The sequence below is a fragment of the Narcine bancroftii genome, chromosome 4, assembly GCF_036971445.1.
Source record: "Narcine bancroftii isolate sNarBan1 chromosome 4, sNarBan1.hap1, whole genome shotgun sequence".
Taxonomy (NCBI): domain Eukaryota; kingdom Metazoa; phylum Chordata; class Chondrichthyes; order Torpediniformes; family Narcinidae; genus Narcine; species Narcine bancroftii.
The window spans coordinates 225,085,581-225,110,864 of NC_091472.1; the positions used below are offsets into that span (position 1 = coordinate 225,085,581).

Here is a 25,284-nt window from a genome sequence, read left to right on the forward strand (position 1 = left end):
GATAATGCTGCAAGATTATGGAGACTTCAAGTACTAAAAGGCAGCTTATATGTTCATTGCTGGTATTCGTTTATTTTTCCAAATCAGAAATCTGCAGTAATGAACAGTAGATGAATGTTTGTCTCTCCTTTAAAACGGAAATTTAGAGCAACAATCATTTGCAACTTTATTTCTTTTTATAAACGTACCTTGTGCGGAGAAGAGAGAGGCATAGAAGCCAAATCAAAAACATGGTCTAAAACGGAGATTTCTGGACTTTTTGATATGTTCATTTTAATTTCATCCACTTGCCAGTTCAAGTTTATTATCATCTAACTGTACATAAACGACCAGCCAAAACAGCGTGTCTCTGGACCACAGTGTGCATGCGTAATAAATTTCTTACACAACACAAAAATATGAAATAAATTTATTCCAGACTTATTTATGAGACCCAAGATTTCAGGAAGCTATTCATCAATCTTATAGCCTGTGGGAAGAAGGCATTCCCCAGCATGGTAGCCCAAATTTTGATGCTCCTGTACCTCTTTCCTAATCGTAGTGAATGGATGAAAGGGATCTTCGATAATTTTGTATACCCTATTGAAGCAATGCTCCTAGAGTAGGTTCTCAATCGAGGAAAGAGAGACCCCTGTGACATTCTTGACAATTTGAATGATCCCATGCTTTGCAGCTACCATCCGACACAATAGTGCAGCCAGATAGGACACTCTCAATTATGCTCCTGCAAGACGTTGTCAAGATGGGTCCCAGTAGCCTTGCCCTCCTCAACCTCCTTAAGAACTATAGGTGCTGAGTTCATCCCACATCTGGGCTGCATGTTAAAATATTGGCACCTTTTTGAATTACAGTTCTACCGACGATAAAGCAACAATTTCAAGTTGTTGCTCTTCCTTTTTGTCCTTCAATAAAACTTGTTATCCCTTTCCCTGCATTTGGCTCAATGTATATATTTGCATTTTTTGGGAAACTATTACCTCAAAGTTCAAGTTTATTATTAGAGTACATTCATCAAATACAACCCTATTATGGGCCTAGAGGACCCCAAAACCCAGCAGCAATAGAAATTCATCAAGACAAATGGTTACTTAAAGTTACTTTTAATTTTCTTTAAACATAAAAACAGGGTCAAACTTTAACTTATTACTATTAACTTAACCCCCTTCTAATACTAAGTGCATATGTATGTAATGTGTGCATAAGTTCAGAAATGTTCTTTGGTTCATAGTCCAATCTCACTCCTCCAAGTTCACTGTTATCAGGCAATTCTTATACTGTGCACAGAATTTAACATTTATAAAGTTCACCAGACTTTGGTGCTTGAAAGGTAACTGGTTACCACTCAGGAAGGTTCTTGTTGGTTTTCAGAGGGAGATTTGTTGGTTGTTGGACACCCACAACTGATTACTTCCGATCACCCACTTCAGTGTCTTGCTGAGGAAACTTGCCCAATCACGGTTTTCCAGGTGATACCCTCTTTCTTTCAGGTCAGCACAGAGTTCCTTTCTGTTTCACTTATTTCAAGTGAAACACAATGCAGCCAGTCCTCTCCTTTTGTATGGACCACAGGGCTTTGACCAGGTTGAACTGAGAACTCACAAGCCATCTTCAAAATAATGTTTGTCCACAAGTTTGCCAGCTTGTCCTATTCCAGTCCCAGCTGCTGCTGCTGAACTGTAGAACTGATTTTTTCCCCCCTCTTTCTCAGAGAAACCCACAGGACTCTTAGAACAGCCAACTGCACTCAGACAGACTGCGGCTCCAAACCTAATCTTCCAAGTTTGTTCATCTGTTGCTTTCCAAAACACAATAATCTATTACCCCACAGCATGTCCAATTAACACCTACTTGTGAAGTCCTTATAGGCAGGGCCGGTGCTAGGAATTGTGGGGTCCAATTAGAAAATTGATAGCGGGGCCTCTACTCTACAAAAGTTGAAATAGATGTTTTATATTTCATGTAGTATGCCAGTCTTAGCCAAAAAGCATTAAATGCTTGATATACTAAATATTGAAAGACAATATGAAAGTTTTAATTTTTTAAGACAATTACAGACATACTGTTTATGCACAGGTCTTTTAGAAACAGACTCTTCTGGCTTTTTTATTTGCAAAATCTTTCAAAATAATTTCAAAGTCAATGGTCTTAGTAATGTCATTTTCTAGAGATAGCATCGCCAAATTGTTTAGTCTCTCTTGTGAAATTGTTTTAATCAGTTTTAGTTTTGAAAAACTTCTTTCGCCCGATGTGACTGTTACGGACATTGTTAAGTAAATCCTCAAAGCAATAAAAACATTAGGAAATGCTGTGAATCGATTGTTTACTACCAGGTATTCAAACAGAGCTTGAGGCTTAACGACACTGAAGGGAAGAAAAGTTTTCAGAGCTTCAAGTTCTTCGGCCAACAGATAACCATCCACATCTTGAGTTGTTTCAGTAACTCACCCTCCATCAGTGCTCTGTTTTAGTATGCTGTCAGTTCAAGCTGCTTCAAGGTCTGCTGTGTGTTTCCTTATTTCCGCCTTTTGTAAGCTCTGAAAGTTATTTAAAAATCCAAATAATTTTACATGGCTTTTAAGCTGCTTAAATCTAGACTCTAAAGATTGAATAGCTTTGTCTCGCACTAAGCTGAAGCACTGAACTCTGTATCCTTCTTTTGAATCATCTAAACCTTGATCTTTTGCCTCATATGAAAAGATTCTCTTCCTTCTATGTAGTTTTTTTTCTTGAAATTGTCTAAACTCCAATGGTAATTCAACAGCTTCAGCCAATTCATTTGCGTCTATTCGGACATCATTAAAATCGCCTCTCTATAAATTCTTAGCCATGATAATAGTTTTTCAAATGACTCCATGCCTTCATCAATGTCCTTTGTTTCACCTTGTAGTTCCTTGCTTACATAGTTAACTTTAAAAAGTACTCCATGCCAAAATATCAAAGAAACTAAACATTTGTAGTCTTTTGCTAAAGATTCAGCTTCTGCTTTTACCTTGGGCTCATCTGTAATCTCTGATATTTCCACAAGTGCATCATATACTTCTCCAACCTGATAACAAATAGCTTTAACACTATCAATCTGACACTCCCACCTTGTGTTGCTCAAGGGTTTCACTGATAACCCGGGTACATGTTTGTTAAAAACTGCCCACCTCTTAGTTGATGCTGAGAATAATATGTAGATCCTTTGCAAGATCCCAAAAAATGTAATAGCATCTGGACACTTGGCTACATCTCTGAGTAAAAGGTTATAATTGTGACGTGCACAGAGTACAAAGAAAACTCTTGAATTATCCTTCAACAGTCGTTCTGTACTCCAGATGTGTGACCTTTCATGTTGCTACCGTTGTCATAGCCTTGGCCTCGAATATCTTTCACCTCTAAATTTAATTCCTTCAGTGTGTTAAATAATGTTTTATATAAATCTTCTCCTGTGCTACTTTCAACTTGCATAAACTTTATGAAATGTCCATAAACACCTGAAGAAGCCAAGTTACCATCAGACACATACCTGCTCTTGGTGACTCAATTCAGGTGTGCAGTCTAAAATTATGGCGTAGTACTTAGCTGCTTTTACATGTTTCAGTATCTCATTCAAAACAACTGTAGCCATAATTCTAGTAGCTCATTCTGAGTATCTTTTCCTAAATAGTGATTACGAATTTCGTGGGTTTTGCCTTTTTACAAATGTTCTTCAACAACAGGGGCAAACTTTCCAAACAGCTCAACAAGGCCTAAAAAGTTTCCATTGTGTACACTCTCATTACCAACTTTTTCCTCTGTTCCTCTTAATGCTAGATTTCTCTCAGCAAGAAACTGCGCTATTGCTACTAGCCTTTTGAATACTTGTTGCCAGTGCTTTGCAAGTTCATTGACAATTATTTCAAGTTATTTGTCAATTGTCTGTCCACTACAAAGTCTTTGGTGTAACTCCCAGAAACTCCATGTGGCTTCCAAATGGTTTTTAGAATTTTCAAGCTCACATAACCTTGTATGAAGTTTAGACCAGTTGTTGAATACTTGTTGATAATGCACTGGTTGTGTTCTTACTAAAAAGTTTACAATAAAAGCAATAAATTCTATCAGCAGACACTGAGAATATATAATCCAAGGTCTTTCAACACACTTCCCATTTGAGAGTTTCCCCTTACAGTGAAACTTTGAAAAACACAATCCCATTTCATTTCATGGAAAGTTGTTCACTTGAATAGGAGGACCTTTCATTGTTAAATAATCTCTTACATTTTGATGTATACATGCTGGCCAGTTGGCTGGGTCATCATAAATGTTAATTACAACTGTACTCATGGATGATCCATCATTGCGTGATGTTTGGGCTTGGTCTTTTTTGGCTATAAGTGGACTTTCCGCTTTGACACCATCTTCTGGTGTATTGAGATAGTCTTCAATTTGATTCACAGCTGCTTCATCCTTTTCTAACGTTATCAATTTCACCATTGTATTCATCAACTGTAAAGGCTGTATTGTCATTTTCTGAATTGTTTTTGTTTGCTTCATCCTCAATACATGGGCACTTCAAAGATGGAGTGACAAGGAATTTTGTGATAGCACCTTTTTTATATTTTCAGCTACCTTAGCCTTGGCCAGTGCTCGTTTCTGGTTGCCACTTAAATACTTACACCATTTGTCTCTATCTCTGCTTGTGCTTGCCATGTAAAATGACATACAAATTTTAAGCTGCTAGTTCTCTGGGTTATATTTCTAAGGTAAAAAAGTAAAAGAAGTATATTTTAAAATGTTTAGACTTAAAATAACACAAAAAACTTGACGTTAGCAATTTGTTATAAAATTGGACTTGACATCCCTGATAACATATCTTCTTCTTTGGCTTGGCTTCGCGGACGAAGATTTATGGAGGGGGTAAATGTCCACGTCAGCTGCAGGCTCGTTTGTGGCTGACAAGTCCGATGCGGGACAGGCAGACATGGTTGCAGCGGAAAATAGGTTGGTTGGGGTTGGGTGTTGGGTTTTTCCTCCTTTGCCTTTTGTCAGTGAGGTGGGCTTGACATCCCTGATAACATATAACCATAACCATATAACCACTTACAGCACAGAACAGGCCAGTTCGGCCCTACTAGTCCATGCCATAACAAATCCCCACCCTCCTAGTCCCACTGACCAGCACCGGGTCCATATCCCTCCAGTCCTCTCCTCTCCATGTAACTATCCAGTCTTTCCTTAAATGTAACCAATGATCCTGCCTCAACCACATCTGCCGGAAGCTCATTCCACATCCCTACCACCCTTTGCGTAAATAAATTTCCGCTCCTGTTCCCCTTATAATTTTCCCCCTTCAATCTTAAACCACGCCCTCTAGTTTGAATCTCCCCCTCTCTTAATTGAAAAAGCCTATCCACATTTACTCTGTCTGTCCCTTTTAAAATCTTAAACACCTCTATCAAGTCCCCCCTCAATCTTCTACGCTCCAGAGAAAAAAGCCCTAGTCTGCACAACCTTTCCCTGTACTCAAACCTTGAAATCCTGTCAACATTCTCGTGAACCTTCTCTGCACTCTCTCTATTTTGTTTATATCTTTCCTATAATTTGGTGACCAAAACTGTACACAGCACTCCAAATTTGGCCTCAACAATGCCTTGTACAATTTCATCATAACCTCTCTACTCTTGAATTCAATACTCCGATTTATGAAGGCCAACATTTCAAATGCCTTCTTCACCACACCATCTACCTGAGTATCAGCCTTGAGGGTACTATTTACCATAACTCCTAAATCCTTTTGTTGCTCTACACATCTCAATTCTTTGGCTTGGCTTCGCGGACGAAGATTTATGGAGGGGGTAAAAAGTCCACGTCAGCTGCAGGCTCGTTTGTGGCTGACAAGTCCGATGCGGGACAGGCAGACACGATTGCAGCGTTTGCAAGGGAAAATTGGTTGGTTGGGGTTGGGTGTTGGGTTTTTCCTCCTTTGCCTTTTGTCAGTGAGGTGGGCTCTGTGGTCTTCTTCAAAGGAGGTTGCTGCCCGCCAAACTGTGAGGCGCCAAGATGCACGGTTTGAGGCGTTATCAGCCCACTGGCGGTGGTCAATGTGGCAGGCACCAAGAGATTTCTTGAGGCAGTCCTTGTACCTTTTCTTTGGTGCACCTCTGTCACGGTGGCCAGTGGAGAGCTCGCCATATAACACGATCTTGGGAAGGCGATGGTCCTCCATTCTGGAGACGTGACCCATCCAGCGCAGCTGGATCTTCAGCAGCGTGGACTCGATGCTGTCGACCTCTGCCATCTCGAGTATTTCGACGTTAGGGTTGTAAGCGCACCAATGGATGTTGAGGATGGAGTGGAGACAACGCTGGTGGAAGCGTTCTAGGAGCCGTAGGTGGTGCCAGTAGAGGACCCATGATTCGGAGCCGAACAGGAGTGTGGGTATGACAACAGCTCTGTATACGCTTATCTTTGTGAGGTTTTTCAGTTGGTTGTTTTTCCAGACTCTTTTGTGTCGTCTTCCAAAGGTGCTACAGGGGAATCACGTTGCTCTCCATTGCAGGCAAAATCTTCGCTAGGATTCTACTAAATAGAATAATACCTAGTGTCGCCGAGAATATTCTCCCAGAATCACAGTGCGGCTTTCGCGCAAACAGAGGAACCACTGACATGGTCTTTGCCCTCAGACAGCTCCAAGAAAAGTGCAGAGAACAAAACAAAGGACTCTACATCACCTTTGTTGACCTCACCGAAGCCTTCGACACCGTGAGCAGGAAAGGGCTTTGGCAAATACAAGAGCACATCGGATGTCCCCCAAAGTTCCTCAACATGATTATCCAACTGCACGAAAACCAACAAGGTCGGGTCAGATACAGCAATGAGCTCTCTGAACCCTTCTCCATTAACAATGGCGTGAAGCAAGGCTGTGTTCTGGCACCAACCCTCTTTTCAATCTTCTTCAGCATGATGCTGAACCAAGCCATGAAAGACCCCAACAATGAAGACGCTGTTTACATCCGGTACCGCACGGATAGCAGTCTCTTCAATCTGAGGCGCCTGCAAGCTCACACCAAGACACAAGAGAAACTTGTCCGTGAACTACTCTTTGCAGATGATGCCGCTTTAGTTGCCCATTCAGAGCCAGCTCTTCAGCGCTTGACGTCCTGCTTTGCGGAAACTGCCAAAATGTTTGGCCTGGAAGTCAGCCTGAAGAAAACTGAGGTCCTCCATCAGCCAGCTCCCCACCATGACTACCAGCCCCCCCCACATCTCCATCGGGCACACAAAACTCAAAACGGTCAACCAGTTTACCTATCTCGGCTGCACCATTTCATCAGATGCAAGGATCGACAATGAGATAGACAACAGACTCGCCAAGACACATCTCAATAGCCTACAATTTAATGCATATGACCTATTTAGATTTGCCTTTCCAAAATGTAACACCTCACACTTGTCTGTATTAAATTCCATCAACCATTTCTCAGCCCACACCTCCAGCCTTCCTAAATCACCTTTTAATCTACGGTAATTTTCCTCACTGTCCACAATACCACCAATCTTTTTATCATCCGCAAACTTGCTTATCCAATTCTCCACCCCTACTTCCAGATCGTTAATATATATAACAAACAATAGTGGACCCAGGACCGATCCCTGAGGAACTCCACTAGTTACCGGCCTCCAATTGGACAAACAATTTTCTACCACTACTCTCTGACACCTCCCATACAACCATTGCTGAATCCATTTCACTTCTTCCTTATTTATACCTAATGCCTCCACCTTTTTTCCTAACCTCCTGTGGGGAACTTTGTCAAAAGTTTTACTAAAGTCTAAATAGACAACATCCACAGCTTTCCCTTCATCAACCTTTTTTGTAACCCCCTCGAAAAACTCAATCAGATTTGTCAAGCATGATCTACCCCTGACAAAACAATGCTGATTAGTCTCTATCAATCCCTGTACTTCCAAATATTTGTAAATACCATCCCTCAGAACACTTTCCAACAACTTGCCCACCACAGACGTCAGACTCACGGGCCTATAATTCCCAGGTTTACATTGTTCCAACAGTGGAACAATGTTGTCATCGTCGTTGGTTCAATGCAAGAAACCAAGGTCAATCCCACATCATTTTGCTTGTTAGCTTTACATTGTTCCAATGTCAGCTGCTGACCTTGGAACAACACACCCAACTCTCAACTTGTGAACGCCACAGAACAGCAAAACAAGCGACCGATTCTGGATTTGTTGAATGACGACAACTTCGAATAAGATAAGAATTGCCTTTTTTTAGTAATGGTTATGTTAGTTAAGGTCACATTCCAGAACGGGGAGATGCACTTTAATTTTGCCATTTTGTTTAGCGCTAGTTTGTCGCTAGATATTTGGCTAGAGAATCGGCGGAAAAACTGATGCATGTAATGGATGAAATTCGCCCCCAAAGAAAACAATTTCCACATGGTTAAGCTAAACTGCACCTGTTCCAAATCACCAAAAGCATGAAATAGTTTATATTAAGCCCTGGCAGTGCAATAGTATAGTTAGTAACAGTAGCCTAGTATTATTTTGATACTCAATCAAACCACTGCAAAATTATGAAACAATGGCAGAGACAGCCTTACTAAGAATATCCGGATCTTGTAAAGATGAATAACCCCGAGATGTACAGTACAGGCCCCTATAGCTGAATAACCTTGTAAACCAGCTCATAAAGATGTAGGCTATAATCCCCACAACGACCTAGCATAATAAAGATCAACTTAAACTAACCTAACTTCGGGGGTTATTCATCTTTACAAGGCCCGAATATCCTCACCAATTCAATCTACAATTGCTAACATTGTCAGAAATTCTACGCTTAGGCCTAGGCTATTTACGTTCAGGCTAACTGCTTAAGCCTAGGCCATAGGCTAGGCCCCAGGCTAGCATGACGCTATCTCAATCTCATATTAAAGTACAAGTTCTCTTATTGATTAGCCTATAACCTGTTTTGATCCTGATAATAATAAGAGATGCTTCATCAGCTCCGGAATACATCTATCTTACTGGATCAAATGAATACGAAGCATGAAATTTTTGGCTAGCGAGACAAAGGAGGCCTATAGCCAGTAGTTTAATCAAAGACATATTTCCTAAAAATATTTCACTGAGATAATACGATCAATTAAGGGTAATAACTTCACAAGTTCACTGACAAATCCCTCAGTTTATAAGGCCTATAATACAAGTTTAAATGAAGTCCGTCACAGTGTTCTCTGCTCAAGGCCTGGGCTCAAACACGTGCGCGGGACCCCCTTGAGGCGTGGGGCCCAATTTGATCAAATAGGCTTAAAACCGGCTCTGCTTATAGCCATTCTTCAAAGTTTGTGCAAAGGCATTCGGGGCTTGGACTGTCTGGCTTGAACAGAGCTCTGGCATTGAAGTGTTTGTATGTGACCAACACTAAAAAAAACCTGCCAGAATTTATCTCCTTTAAAAGATATTGATATATAATATAAAATATAATTCGTCACAAACGTGTAATTGTTTTTCCTGCAAGTGAGGCAGAATCTCTACTTATTGGTAGAGTAAACTGGGCTCAAGAAAAAGAAATGCAGACAAAAGAGAGATATGTCAACAAATAAAGAAATATAAACAACATGACTGAACGAGTGCAGAAAAAAGGTCCCAAATAGGCAATTAACTATCTTAAATGAGTCTCTAATTAGGGGTCTGATGGTGTAGACATGCTGCAATGGTCAAGCACACACCATGGACTTGAGTGCATAACCTAGAGAGGTAAGGCTCAAGGAGATATTCTTTTTACGAGTTAAAGTTTGATATAAAGGAGGAAAGCAAGGTTCACCTTTATGCCTCAGGCAATATTTTTTCTTGTAGGAATATGAAACAGCTGCTACCCCATCACAACAAACTCAATCAGGGACTCATTTCAGGATTCTGACTTTTGCACTTTATTGATTTTTTCTTTATTCTCTCTGTATTGAACAATTTGTTTACATATTTTATCTGTTTACATTTCTTAATTACGTGCATGTTGTGTATGTAACCTTATTTTTGCACTACCAATAAGTGGTGTTTCTGCCCCGCCAGCAGGAAAAACAATCTCAGGATGTCATGTATGTATTCTGACAATGAATCTGAAACATATTGGCTGCCACATTTCTTAGAATGCAGTGGTCATTATCTTTCCATGTAAAATGTTTCTCTGATACATTTCACTGGCTGTGAACTACTTTGGAACATCCTATGGTTTTGAAAGGATCTGCACAAAGGCAAGACTTTTAGACAAGCTCAAAACAAGCTTTGTCAAGTTAAAAAATTGCTCTCATCAGAACGGTGGTTAAATTTGGGAGGAGGCAGTTTTTATATTCTGGAAGACCAATATCCTTTCAATTAAAATAGAGGCCAAATCATGAATCTTACCTCAACAATTTTACCTTGAGATTTACCTTAATCAACTATTCTCAATGGAGGCCCTGGAAGCTGCATTACTTTGGGGGTGGGGGGGAGATGGACTGAAATCATAAAATGTTTTTATCTATTTTATGTTGTCAGTAGGAGAGAAGTATGGAAGAAACCAACTAAACTCGACTGCTCTGCAGGGGAGTGGGCCCATAAACTTTGAGCAAAGTATTAAGGGGGACCATTGCCAAAAAAAGGCTGAGAATGGCTGAAGTAGATCACCTTTTGAGACAAACCTGACAAATCAGATTGTCTAGGTGTTTATCCACAAAAGAAAACCTAGAGCAATCACAAGCATTGGAGTGGCACAGCAAAGAAGGAACAACCCAGCTTTCCTGGATTACAAAGTTGCTGGGTGAAATAGTAAAGAAACATGAAAACACTTGGACTGTATTTACCTTTAAACTTGCCTTGAACCATACATATTGTGCCATATGATGGACTATCATGCACAGATCCTTTATCATCTTGTTGCTTTATGGTGCCCATGTTCAGGCTGAGATATTAGATTCACTGCAATGCACAGAAATATAGATTTTGAATCTAATCACCAGTGGTCCATGTCGTTATGAAACGCCTCATGACTTTATATTTTTACATCATTGCATTTATCCTGCTGTTCCAGTTGCGGACTGTTTCATTGAGTTCAGATCACGTCTTTCTCTCGGTTTGTGGAAAATGCTCTTCTTTCCAATAAAGAACTCTATTTACTTTTAATTTTTTTTTATTATTTGGTGCAAAAATGCCACTACAGTCCTTGGTGTTAATATTTACACAAAACAAACACCACACCCCAATTATCCCATCTTTATTGCCTCTTGGCTCCAAATACAAAGCTAGTGATAAATTTGTTATGTACAGATAATGTGTACATCAGAGCATCAAATTTTACAATCTGCAGTACCTTAGAAGTGCAAAAAGAAAACTTTTTAACAATCACACTATACATGTATAAACAAATCAGCAAATATATATAAACACAGAAGTGTTGTTAAATTACAAGATAATCTAAAATAAAAGTTAGAATTTGTCACTCCTGAGCACTGCACAAAAGGTGGAAAAACATAATAGACAGAATCCTTCCTTTAAAAAGCATTGAATAACATCAATATTATACATTGTCCACTAACACAAGTCAGATTACAAACTGAGACATTCTTTAAAGCACTGAATCATCCCATTTGGCATAAAACATTCCCCAAAATGAACAGACATGAAAAACTAGTATTTCCGCAGTAAAATGCCAAAGCAGTATTGAAAAAATCTATAAAAATCTCAGTCTCTTACTCATTTATATTACTTTCAATAGCTCCTTAAAATACAATTTATATATATTCATATCAATCAATTGTAGTTGACATTTCGCTAGGTAAATCCCAAACTGAACGCTTATTCTGGCACTGATTTAACCTTCATACTTTCTCATAGAAAACCTCTTGCAGTTGCATGAAACTTCAGTTTAGGTTTGCTGCAAGCTAGGCACAAACATGGTTGAACATTGCAATAGACCATTAGCACATCAGCTAATACGGTACAGTGAGTCAGGTCAACAGAAGTATAGCGAGATTACACGAGCCTTAATAACCCATGTTATTGCCATAAAACAAAATAGTTCTCGTAAGAAAATGTTTTGATCCCAACATTTGCATAGACCGACTGGATTGCTGCATTTGCAACCCGACAAACTTTCCCCAGGTGTCCGAGCAATTACAGGTACACAAAACTCCATCTCACTGACAGCTAATTAATTCACAACTTTGTTAAATGCATGAGCAGGAACACTAAAGATAACCCATTTGAGACATTTTTGCATACACAAAATAAGGAACGAATCAGGATTCTCACTTCAAGCTTGAAAAACAAATAATTGGTCATACAAAAGGGAAACATGCAATTGTATTTCATCACAAATATTTGTCCTTAATGCCACAATCTCACAAGCCAAAGAGTGAACCTAGCCCTGAGTCAGTTGGAAATGAAAGTTTGGCATTTTTTCCATGATAATGGCACTCTGCAAATGCAATTTACTGCTTTTAAAAACGGTGACTAACGACAGCAGCAAATGGCAGAAGGGATTGGTCACACAAGCTACTTAAATCAAGATAAATCCAATTACAATATACATCTGATCCAAAATATTTCTGCATTTTTCATATCAGTAATAACAAGATTATTAGTTTAATATGAAATGGATTTAGTCCTTTATTGGCTCCTTAATAAAAGTCATATCTGTCTCTTCAATTCATATTGATCAATTTTTGTAGGAATTTAGCTCCTTATCAAATTCTTTGTTAAATACTTGATTGTTTACAAATAAAACATTAATCTTTTGTAAACTGTTACAAAAATGTCACGAATATGTATCATATTCCTACTTTCTCCTCAAAATTCCATGATCACATTCTCCTTTGAACTGCTCCCAAGGCTGCAATACCAATTGAAACCTTAAAGCTGACTTCACAGGAGACTAACACTAGTTAGCTCCCACTAACACAAAAGAAAATTCTTTGCAATTCACAGGTCCACCAACAAATTGTACCCGAGGTATACTTTGATTTTCCCCAAGAACTCTTTCTTACTTTTCTTCCACCTTGTCATTTTCTTCAGCTTTTCTTACGTTATTAAAGTGGTATGGAAACCGTAACAAATGCAATCTCCAATATCTCACATGTATACCATGTACTGACTAACAGAAATGATCTTTTAAACTTGGAGAACCTGACAGGAACGTTGCTTGCCATCAAAATAGATTACAAATTTGCCTGTGAAGCCTGGTCTGCCATATAGAATCGTAGTACAGGTATTGAGGTCCTATAGTAGGATATCAGCAGAATGCACTTTTAATGCATGATTTCCTATTGAGATCCACCCTCTCCCTACATTTCTCTTCCTTGTTAATTATAATTCTGTTTATTAGGAGGTAAGCCAGTGAGGCAGTTTGGGGCAGGCAGGAGGAATGGGAAAAGACTGGCCGATTTAATCAACATTTAAATCCTGCACTGGTCCCCATGGGCAAGCAGCTATAAAATTGGTTTGCATTTTTAAAAGGAATAGCAAGTTGAAACAAATTAAATACAAATTTTGATTCCATAAATTATGTTTACAATATAAAGTGCACAGAGAAAACAGTACGGTAGCGAAATAGAGGCATTTGGAGTAGTTCAATAATTTTGACAAGAACAATGGAAGAGAGCCTCTCCAAGAATGTCACCTCGAAGTATTGTGCTTGATTCACATGAAACACACCCAGTAAAGTAGGGGAGATGTGGGTAAGAAAGAATAAACCATTTTGATGCATTTATCTATCACATCTCAAATGTGTGCAGGTAGTTTTTCCAAACACTTATAGATTAAAACCCATTGCACTGAGCGAAGAGAAACATTAATCTCAGCAGCATTTCAAACCAGCACCAGGCAGCCACAACAGGAAACAGTCTCCAGGTTTATATGTTACATCTTCTGTTCCAGAGAGCGAGACCAATGGGAGAAGCTTTCTGTTTGGTGGCGTTTAACCAACAATCTTTCAGTGCCCTTAATGTTCAAAAGGTCCATTCGGGATCTTTTCTTCTCAACTGGTTCTTAAAAGTATTGAAGATATTTTTAAAAAAAACTGTTAGTATTTTTTCATCCTTTTAAAAAAAAACATCTGCAGAGAAAGTGAGAGAGTAGCCCCTTTGCACAGAAGCAACAGCAATCTTTTTTGGGTGCAAAGAAATTGCATTTCTATCCATGACTGACCACAGAGGAATGCAAATTTTTGCCACACTAATCCACTGCATTTGTCTCATTCAGATGATAGGTTGGAAAAGAAAACAGGAACGATCAGCTATTGCAAACGGGAAGCCCCCTACCTTTCCCATTTGTCCTGTCATTTGAGTTCGCTTTGAGGGTTATACTCTGTTTCACCAGAAGAAATCTGATTCAGACGTTTGCTTGAACCCCAGAACTTCCGGGAAATCTGTCCAGATCGCATCTGTTCATGGAAGGAAGAAAACAAAAGAAAAAGAGGGGAAAAAATATCATTGGTTAAAGAATTGAGTCAGTTTGATTCAGCAAAAAGTAAAAATGAGTGGCAGGCCAATGCCTACCCTTGTCTGGCTAATTTCCCTCTACATTAAGTCAATAAAGGGCTACTGCCATTTTACAACAAGCAGTAAGACTGAACAACCACAGTGCACCTGCTTGACAAGATTCTTGGAAAAATGCAGATCCCAAAGTCAAAGTTTCCGGTTCTTCAGTGTACAAATCTAGTAAGATACTACAGTAAAACCCCTGGTATCTGGAATTCAAGCAACCAGCAAAAAAAAAAGGAATTAAAAAAAAAATTAAAAATAAGTAAGAATAAAATAATAGGTAAAAAATGTTAATGTTCTCTGAAGTAACACATAAACCTTTGGGGAAGATGGGAGCATGTATTCAGCCAATAGCTTTGGTTGTGCTTTGCTCGTACCAGCTGTTTGAATAAAATGGTGTCACCCAGAGTGAAGAGTTGGTTGTTGCCGCTCACCGTTGGGATAACTGTCTTAAAGTTTCTCCTTATCCCTTCTTGGGGGAGGGGGGTGGGTTAATTATCTATAATGTCATTGTTTGTCATTTGGGCGGCTCCGTGGAGGGGGAGGAACCTGCAGATGCAGCGATTGTTAAATGTTTTGAATGAATATGATTGAAAATAAAGTAAAATGCTTTAAGGTTTATATATATTCACATAAGTGAATTTTGTTCAGTGTAAGTACAGTCTAGTATTTTTGTCTTTTAAACTGTTTATTCTTAATGCAGGTGAGGTAGTTAGGCATTGTAAGAGCAAGTCTCAAGAAACCAGAAAATAATCTATCCGACATCTATCAATCCCCATAGGTGCAGATACTAGGCGTTTTACTGTAAAAGGAAGCTTAAAAAATGTGACTACATTCAGAGTCAGAATAATGAATATTATAGACACAAGTATAAAAGGGAAACACACCACTTTTGAAATGGCCATTCAGAGAATGTTACGGTATCATGCTGTAATTATGTGAAGTTTTATGCATCAACCTAGCACCTATGTAAATGATTATGCGGCTTCTAACATTAAAAAAAATTGACAGCTGAATACATCTTCTGAATATATCTGCCTTACACTTCCAACCAACTTGAAATCATGATTGAGGATTTGTTTTTCATTGTATTTTCTAATTGAGATAAACATTCAGGTAGATTTTATATTTCTGTGAAGGGCGCTTGACAAAGTGGGGCCTCTGTCTTCCTAACGGTAGACAAAGTTAAAGAATTTCATGTATGTTACATTTTAAATTTAGTATTTTGTGACAGTAATGGAACCTTTACCTTTATGTTAACAATTTCATTAAACACAATGAGGTAGTTCTTTACATTCAGCCTCCCCTTCCTCTCTTGCTTTGCTCATTCATCTCTCTCTTGCACCGTTTTCTTCCTAAAACAACGTGTCAATATATAAAGGGGGCTCTGAAAAAGAAATCTGTCATCCTGTTAAACAAGAAAGTCTGCAGATGCTGGGGTCTAGTGTAATACACAAACATGCTGGAGAAACTCAGCAGGTCACGCAACATCCACAGGAAGTAAAAGGTAAACAGTGTTTTGGGCCCAAGCCTTCATCCTGCCTACTCGGTGTTGCGAGCAAGACTTTCACTGGATCTGTACACAATAAACACTGATTACTTCCACTCCCCTGATCCCTTGCTTGAAGTTGGAAACTCAAATTGGTTGCATTGGTTCAAGAGCTGGCTGGGTAACTCAAGGCTGAGCTGGGATAGGAAAGGCAGATGAGAGCTTTCCACTGGTCTTGTAGATGAGGTTCATGACCTTGCTCTTTACCTCAGCTGGCTTGCCCACTCCCACGATGATGAGTTTACCGTCCTCCAGTCCCACGAGGATGTGGCTGTTCTCCTTGGTGATGGACACACAATAAATTGGCAGCCTCATTGACAGTGGAGCATTACTGAGCTTCAGGCTGAAATTAAATGTAAAAATGTTAATTTCTCAACAAGTTACAAGAAATAAAACAGAAAAAATTGGCTTGCAGTTAAAGAGCACCTTTCGTGACATTGGGATTGGCTAAAACAATTTACAACCAAATAATTATTCTTTAGGTGATCAGTTTAGTAAGTTAAAAGATGAAATGAAAATCAGTGGTGTGGATAGCAAGGAAGGGCATCAGAGAATACAGTAGGATGAAGATCAGTTGGAAATTTGGGTGTAGAATTGACTGATGAAATTTAATCTGGTCAAGTGTGAGGTGATGTATTTTAGGAGGTGGAATGCACAAAGAAAGTACACAGAATACGGCAGGAACACTGATGTACAATGGGATTGCAGAATGCAATCCATAGCTCACTGAAAATGGCAACACAAGGGCATAAGGGTGTTAAGAGCAGTGGGTGATATCCTTGCCTTCACTGGTTGGTACAGAGTGCACAAATTGGCAAGTCACGGTACAGTTAAGAGTGCAGTGAAACTTCGGAGAGGATACAAAAGAGATTCTCCAGGATGGTTCCAAGATTGGAGTGCATCAGCTACAGAGAGAGAGGGAGAGAGAGATTGGACAGAGAGTGTTTCGATTGGAGCATCGGAGGCTGAGGGGTAATCTGATAAAAGTGTACAAAATTATGGTGGACAGTCAGAGCTTTTCCCCTATGTAAAATACTAACAGAAAGCTAGGTATCTAGAAAGTATTGCCAGGGGTGGTGATGGAAGCAGATATTATAGTGATGTTTGAGAGGCATTTAGAAAGATCCATGAATTAGATTACACACTACGTACAGGCAGATTGGAGTAATTGGATTGGTATCATGGTCAGTGCAAACATAGTGGGCATGTTCCTGTGCTGTCCTGATCTATTTGATGCAAGTTGTAGTCAATATTAGAAGTCGTTGCAGAGGTTGAAAGGTCTGAGCAATAGCCATGTAATGATGAGGGAACTACCTTTTTATTAAATATTAAAGATATATAGACAGTTGAAACAAGCATCTTGCTGAGTGCTGAATAACACCTCAAGAAAAGTGAACAGCACAGAGGCATGCGTTCAATCCTTACAATCGGTGCTGATGTGTGTGAAGTTTGCATGCTCTCCCTGTATTCCCCCCATAAGCGCCAAAGATGTGCAGGTTGGTAGATGCATTGACTAATCAATGTAAGTTGCCTCAAGCATGGAGACAAGTGGAGAAATCTGGGGTGCATTTATGGAAATATGGAGAGAATATTCCTCAAGGTTGGTTTAGTGCTAAATGGGGTTGATGGTGGGCGAGGACTCTGTTCTTCAGGGTCTATTTCTGTGTTGTTTCTTTACGACTTCTAAGCACACAAGAAAGTAGGAGTGGTAGGGTACCCTTTCCCCTTTAGACTACCCTGCCATTCAAGTTGATCATGGGTGATCCACCCCATCCCTCAAATCCCTGATCTTTCAAAAATGTATTGACCTCTTATACATCCACTGATGCAGTTTCCCCACACCCCATCACTGGCAGAGAATTTGAGAGATTGCAAGAAATTCCCACCACCTAATTTTTAAATGACTGCCAACTGATCTTGCCCACCAAAGCAGCGCAGCAAATTTGGTCCTGTCACACTAGATACAATCAACTTGATTAAAATAAAAATTGGGAGGAGTAAAAAAAAACATTGTTTAATTTTGATTTGATTTCCTCCCACATTCAATGTAGCTTAATAGAGGGGTGTATTGGTCACTCAAAATTGCCTGTGATATTGAGCTGCATGGTAGAAATTTGGGAGAATGAAGTGGTTTAGAGTGAAATTAAGAGTAAAAGGGCAGGTGCCTGATGGTCAGCACAGACTTAGTGGGACAAAGAGCCTGCTTTCTTGCTAAATCGTAAATTTTTTAAAACATTTTCATTAACAGCACAGTACAAGCTGATTATAGCCCAATTTCACCCAAATTAACCTACAATCTTTTTTTTTAAAAATTTTTTTATTTTTCACACCATAAATCACATTAGCCATGATATACACTTTTTCTTTTTCACACATTTAGTGACTTTTTCTCCCCCCCCCCCTCCTCCCAAGCCACCCCCCCTCCCCCCCCCCATCCATTTTAGGTATACAATCTTGAACGTTTTGGAGGGTAGATGGTAATCAAGGCACTGATTGATTGCTGCACAGATGAACTGACGGTATGACTCACTAAAATGGGTGAGGGAAAAAGAAAATGGTGCTTGCAAACTTTACATGTTAAAAGGCAAAGCAAATGAAAGGAATTGAAACAGCAAATGGAAGCAGATATAATCTCTACAGTAACCATTACAACCTCCATGTGAATGATTTCTGCTTCATGGCCTGAACTAATTTCCAGGCTCTAATAACTTAAACTCAGAACAATTATTTCCTCTCCCTCAGTGCTTAAAATCCAGCAGGGCATACATGAATGTTCCATCACAATAGGCCTGGCCTGGGGTAGGGCTGGGGAGGTGCCACGATCAGTTTGAGAGGTGGGGGGGGAAGAATGATGGCCTGCGAACTGCCACTGCTGTGAATGCCACTCCGGTTGTGACAGCTCAACGTTTGCGGCAGCGGAACGTTGCTTGGGGAAAGGTGGTGATTGACAGTGGATGGGGAACGACGGGGGTGTTGGGCGGGGGAAACTTACCGATAGTTCCCAAGTGCGTGACGTGTCATTTGCTGCGTCATCATGGGGGCAGGATCCCCCTTAAATCGCCAGGCTAGAAGCACTTTTGCTCCAGTAATTGCACCTGGGTCCCAGGTGCTGCTGCTTAAAAATGCCTAATGATTAGGTGCAATAATACTTAACCACCACCGATACACTAAATAAGCTTGACATTGATTCGAGACACCAATCTCAATGGTTACCAACATTATTCTCACCTGTACAAATCCCTGATGCACAGAAATCCCTCCACACTGCCCAGCACAATATGTTCTCCGCTGACACACATGTCAGATATTTGTTCCATTATAGTCTCACTTGTCAAATGCTTGCCATTCACAGAGTACAGATGAAGAGCATTCTTGTCCTGCAGAAAAGGGGTCACAAGTAATTATGAGTGAAGGCATCCCCTCTAACAAATTATAGGAAGAATAGTATTCAAATTCAACACTGAATTTTAGATTTTGTTTCTCTGTTCGTATTTTAGGAACTAATAAGTGGAAACAAGAGGCTTGCACTGTAATTACACCTCAGTTTTTTTCAGTAGGTGCATGAATGTAAAACAACAAAGTGCAGGCCCTTTGGCCTGCAATGTTGTGCCAACCGATATAAATCTATTCCTCGATCAATCCATCCTTCTCTCCCTCACAGTCCAATACTCCTTATTTTGCTTCTATTCATATTTCCGATTATTTGAGTCTCCACCACTATCCCAAGCAGGTACCCACCACTTTATGTTTAAAAAAAACTTCTTTGACATCTCCCCTAAACTTTCTTCCACTCATCTTAAACAAATGTATTCTGATATTGGCTATGGCCACCCTGGGGAAAAGGTGGTCACTGTCCATGCGATCTATGGCCCTCACCCTCATAACCTTACATATGTCTATTAAGTTGCTTTTCGACCTCCATTGCTCCCAAGAGAAAAGCCCTGGCTCACTAAACCTTTCCTCACAAGTCATTCTCTAATCCAGGTAACATCATGGTAAATCACCTCTGCACCCTCTCTAAAGCTTCCATCTCCTTCCTATAATGAGGTGACCAGAACTGAACACAATAGTCTCAGAATGGTCTAACCAGAGTTTTATAGGACTGCCCTTGAACATAATCTCCCAACTATTGAAGGCCAGCACACTGTACACATTCTTAACCACCCTACCAACCAGCGTGGCAACCTTTGAGAGATTCAAAGACTTGAACCCCAAGATCCCCCTTTTCCTCCACACTATTAAGAATCCTGCCGTTAACCATGTACTTTACCTTCTGCTGCTTCTCTACCAACTCTGCGTCCGGTCTATATCCCACTGTAACCTACAGCAGCTCTCTACACTATCCACATCTCCAATTTTTGTGTCATCTGTAAACGTAGGAACCCATCCCTCCATTTCCTCATCCAAGTCATTTATAAAGATCACAAAGTGCAGGGTCCCAAAAAAGATCCCTGTGAAACGTCACTAGTCACCGACCTCCGCCTACTACCACCCTCTGCCTTATGTGGGCAATCCAATTCCAAATCCATTCAGCCAAGTTTCCCATGCCTCATGAATTTCTATGAACCTATCATGGGAATCTTATGCAGCACCTTCTTAAAATCCGTGTACACCATTCTACCATCATCAATCTGAAAAATTCAGTTAGGTTCATGAGGCACTACTTGCCTCTCACAATGCCATCTGGCTGAGGAAGCATCAGAAATTCCCCTGGCTTCCGCCTCTACTGAGACACTGCAACAAATTCAAATGGAGTGAGCTTGTAGAGGGATGAGAGGTACCAGTGAAAGGTTAGGGGAAAGAAGGATAGATCATGGAGAAAAGCTGTTCAAATTGTAATTACACAAAAACATTAATGCCGTTTGGATAGTCATTCAAAGTGGAATTTGTTCTATTAAGATGTGAATATGCAGGTCAAAAAGGATTGTCTATCTCACTATTATAAATTTTGATTAATTTTTCTGATTTTGGATCCTTGACCTTGAACATTAACTCTGTTTCTCTTAACACAAATTTCAATATTCCCATCATTCTATTTTTAATTTCAGATTTCTAGAAGCCAAAGTATTAGTACGATGACAATCTCAAGTTTCACCTTCAGTTTCTTTGCTGGGACTCAGATGTAATGAGATACTGTTTCACAGTGCGTTTCTCATGGCTCTTCACATATACAGGGGAAGAACAGGAGACTGGATCATTTGCAGATTCCAGCCCAACTAGGTAACTATAGGAACTCAGCAACGTTACACATACCCAGGTAAAATGTACAGGATTAATGTTGGTTTGTGAGGGTGAGGTGCTCAAACATTGTTCAAATCAAATCATAATAATCTGCTTTCACAACATTATTGCTTTTTTATATATATAGATGCCCACTATGCTTTTAAATCCCCAAATATTTAACAAAAGAATTTTTTTTAAAAGAAATTCACTGAATCATTTCATACATAAAACACGCACATCATTCAAAGCAATATGAAAACACATTTAATTAATTTGTGTTAAGTTCTAAAACAGAGTTCCAAATATACAATGTAGGACATAGAAGTGGTGGAAAAACTCAACAAGTTGTGCCGCATTTATAGATAGGAAAAGGCAGTGGATATTTCGGGCCTTCTTCACAAGTGCTAAAAATCAGGAAGACGCCTAGATAAAGAGATGGGCGTTGAAAGGAGAAGGGGGAGGAATTCAGGGTAACGCAAGAGATTATAGGTGGATGCAGGTGGGAGGATAGAAGAGAGAGAAGCTGAGAAGTGATGGGGAAAATGCAGAAGGCTAAGAAGGGTAGTTCTGACAGGAGTAAAGAGCAAGACTGTGGGAGGGGGTCAACAGAAAGTGGAGGGTCGATAACGATGCCACCTGGTTGAGACTGCCAAGATGGAATATATTTCTGGATAGCCTCAAATATATAGTGGAACATGGATTCAATTAGTCCTTACTAATGATTTCCATCACATACAAAAACAAAACAGGAAAATAACATGCATATACTAAACTTCATCACACAAGATCTGCAGCAATTTGATAAATATTCACCATTTAATATAACAGTGAAATACATGGTTTAGATCTTGTATGCTGGGATGTCAGCGAGCAAAACAAATGAAAAGTTGCTGGAATCCTGGGCCAAAAAAAAATGTATGGGGAACCCAACTGGTCAGGATCATCAGTGGGAGAAAAAGAATAGTCAATGTTTTGGGTCAGAACCTTTCAAGGTGGAGAGGGCAGAAGGGAGATAGCCAGTATAATGTGGACAAGGTGGGAGGGGTTAGATAGAGGGGGCAGTAGGTGATTGGTGAACCAGGGAAGTGCAAACGATGAGAGACAGATGGAGGAGGGCGAGGGATGCAGTTGTTGGATAGATGCCAAACAGAGAAGCAAGAGGGAGAAAAAGGGAGTAGTGTTGGTGAAGAATATGAATCACAAAGAGGGTGAAACAGAAAAATCTCTGAGATTACCTTAAAATTTGATTTTCCTTCTATCACGGTGTTGACAATGATGTGCCCCTCCCAAGAAACTGACAGGTTGGGAATGGTGAGAGGGAGGGAGCTCTCGCAAGGTGGTCGAAGAGTCCTCATATACTGACCCCGTCGAATGGTGTGAATGATTACTGTTCCATCCTGCAAATTATACACAGTCACTTATAGTTCAACAACTAATCCATTACAAGTTTACCAAGATGACAATCTAATGTTTGGGTAGGTTGATTAATTGTTCCACAAGGCAGTGAGCTGTACATCAGGTAGAATAGATATAATAATCTTCCCACATACTGAGGACATGAACTCTGCATTAAATTCAAAGTCACAGGTTGAGCTTGCACAATAATGTTAGTGTTTTATTGATTTATGAGTGAATCAACATTAATTCCTGGTCTTGCTTCAACATAATGAATTATTTCAACACTCTTTCTCCTTCTTTGTACAATCAATCATCATCTCCATCTTCCTTTCTGGGATATGCCCCCAACCAAAAGACACTGGCAACAAGAAAAATCAAACCATCTTAATCCTCGATGTTTACATGCTGCCTCCCTGAAACCGTCCAGTCCATGGTCTCAAATCAGTCTTGTAGTGATGTTGTGGCCACTCTCGGCCTCGTCCTGATCTCCTTGCAAACTGACCTAGTTTGCTTTGCCAGCGTCTGTATGCCGGGGTTAGCAGGACAGATATGTGATTCAAGTAACCAAGGTGGGGGTGAGGTGCAGCCTTGAACGGATCAGGGACATTGGTGCACACCTGATCCAGGTTGTTCTCTCTTCTGGTGAAGTTCACATGCTGTTGAAACTGTGATAAGACAGTTTTCAGGTTGGCGTGATTGAGGTCAGCAGCAAAATCATGGCACCATCAGGGTGGGAAGTCTGGGCTTTACAAATGACACTGTAAATCTCCTTCATGGCTTCACCCTCATTAGCCAAAGGCGGAATGTAGAGTGCGGCAACCAGCGTGGCTGAGAATTCCTTGGGCAGGTAGAGGGGTCTGCATTTCACCAGGAGGTACTCTGTTTCTACCGAGCAGAAGGTCTTCACAACAGAGACATCAGTTCATGTTTTGTATTTTGACGAGTTTCCCAATCATAGATTCAACGTAGTGGGTTGGGAATTTCACCACTGTGGGGAGCTGAAGTGGCTGCTGCAAACCTCGTGCATCACCATCTTGGAACACCACCATCTAAGTCATACACCACCCTGTTAGATACCACTGTTATTTTTGTCACTGGGTCTAAATCTCGGAAGCCCTCCACATCAGAGTTGTGTGAGCACCTACACGAGAAAGACCATGGCAGTTCAAAAATAGCAGATAATGAACACGTAATTATGGATGGGCAATAAATTCAGGTCTTGCTGGTAATTCTCAGATCCTGAAAATTAAATGCATGAAAAAGAACACAGTGATTGCTTTTCCATCACCTCAAACATCATCTCTTCACACCTTCCTGAGGAAATTTTAAAAATCTCTTCCCCCATCATTCAGATCACCAAACACCACTTCCAGGAGCATCAGCAACACATTTGCACCTCTTAACAGTTTAGGATGTCTCAACACCCAACCCCAACCCACCAATTTTCCCCTGCAGCCGCTGCAACCGTGTCTGCCTGTCCCGCATCGGACTTGTCAGCCACAAACGAGCCTGCAGCTGACGTGGACTTTTTACCCCCTCCATAAATCTTCGTCCGCGAAGCCAAGCCAAAGAAAGAAGAAGAAACGAGAGAGAACAAATGTTGCTGAATAACTCCTAGTCAGAATGTCCCATTCAATTTGGCACCATCTTCCATTTGCCCTTTCTATCCTCAGCCTCTTACAGGTTTCAGTGAAGCACGAGGAACAGCTGGCTGATCTTCGAGTGTAATGAGGAGGGTCATATGACCTTCTTCGGCAGGAGCCTGGTCAGAAGTCACCTCACTTGCCAATCAAGGTCGAGCCCACCCACTCTCTTGAGCACCTTGCCTCATGTGGGCATACCTGGGAACAAACCCTAGCTCCACTCCAGGTTGCGAGCCATGGGCAATGCTGGAGAGTCAGTTGGAAAGTATGTGCTGGTACAGGATGGGGGGCTATTGTGGTGCATACCTAGAAAGGATTATTGTGCCTTACTCTTGGTAATCAGCGTAATTACATTCTGTAGCTAATCGGGAGACCATACCTGCTCGTAAGCAAGGGGTAGTGGGTACTGTTGGTTTCATCCTCACGTTTAGCTGTGAGAACCGGGAATAGCAGCGATCTGTGTGTTTAGCCATGGAAATCGCAAGTAGCAGAGGTCAGTGTGCTTAGCTGTGGGAACCAAGCTTAATAGCAATGTCAGGAATAGTGAGTATAGGTTATTTGACTGCATCCAATGCATATGAACTGTGTGATCACTGTTACACCTATCCTCCGTGTGTAAATAAAGATCCCCATTTGTGGATTCTTTGCATTCAGACTTGTAATTTCTTAGACTCTCCAAACGTATTCTCCTCATCACATTGGGTTATGCCTGATTAAGCAGTGGGTTTTGACAGCATCACAGTGGTCATTGGCCCCATTTCTTTAGGCAGGGCTGCAGGCTATGATTCTGCTCTTGCTCTTGTCTTAGACCTAGCTTTTTCTATATTAAAAAAACTCTGCCACACACCCTCCTTCACCTACATACATAAATTCTGTATTTTTTATACTTGTTTAACTGCAGGAAGCAGGAACGTCATACCATCTGTACTTCGTACTTATGTATATGACAATAAATTCTCACCTCATCTCAAAC

At 40.3% G+C, this 25,284-nt stretch overlaps 1 protein-coding gene across 6 annotated transcripts in view; it reads right to left on the reverse strand.

Annotated features, from left to right (window-relative positions):
- Positions 1-2,147: 2,147 nt before the first annotated feature.
- The window catches only part of nbeal1 (neurobeachin-like 1), a 353,839-nt gene continuing 330,702 nt past the window's right edge, over positions 2,148-25,284 (reverse strand). For 4 of the 6 annotated variants that reach the window (XM_069934130.1, XM_069934131.1, XM_069934129.1 and 1 more), the window contains 5 exons: positions 22,506-22,667; positions 19,276-19,424; positions 16,255-16,390; positions 14,277-14,398; positions 11,132-14,003 (listed from right to left, as the gene is read on the reverse strand). In XM_069934130.1, the coding sequence (XP_069790231.1) occupies positions 14,294-14,398; positions 16,255-16,390; positions 19,276-19,424; positions 22,506-22,667 (552 nt within the window). In that variant the 3' untranslated portion in view covers positions 11,132-14,003; positions 14,277-14,293. Of the gene's footprint in view, positions 2,535-10,823; positions 10,939-11,131; positions 14,004-14,276; positions 14,399-15,747; positions 15,854-16,254; positions 16,391-19,275; positions 19,425-22,505; positions 22,668-25,284 lie in introns of those variants that run through there. The other 2 variants (XR_011356411.1, XR_011356412.1) reach the window with 2 other exon arrangements.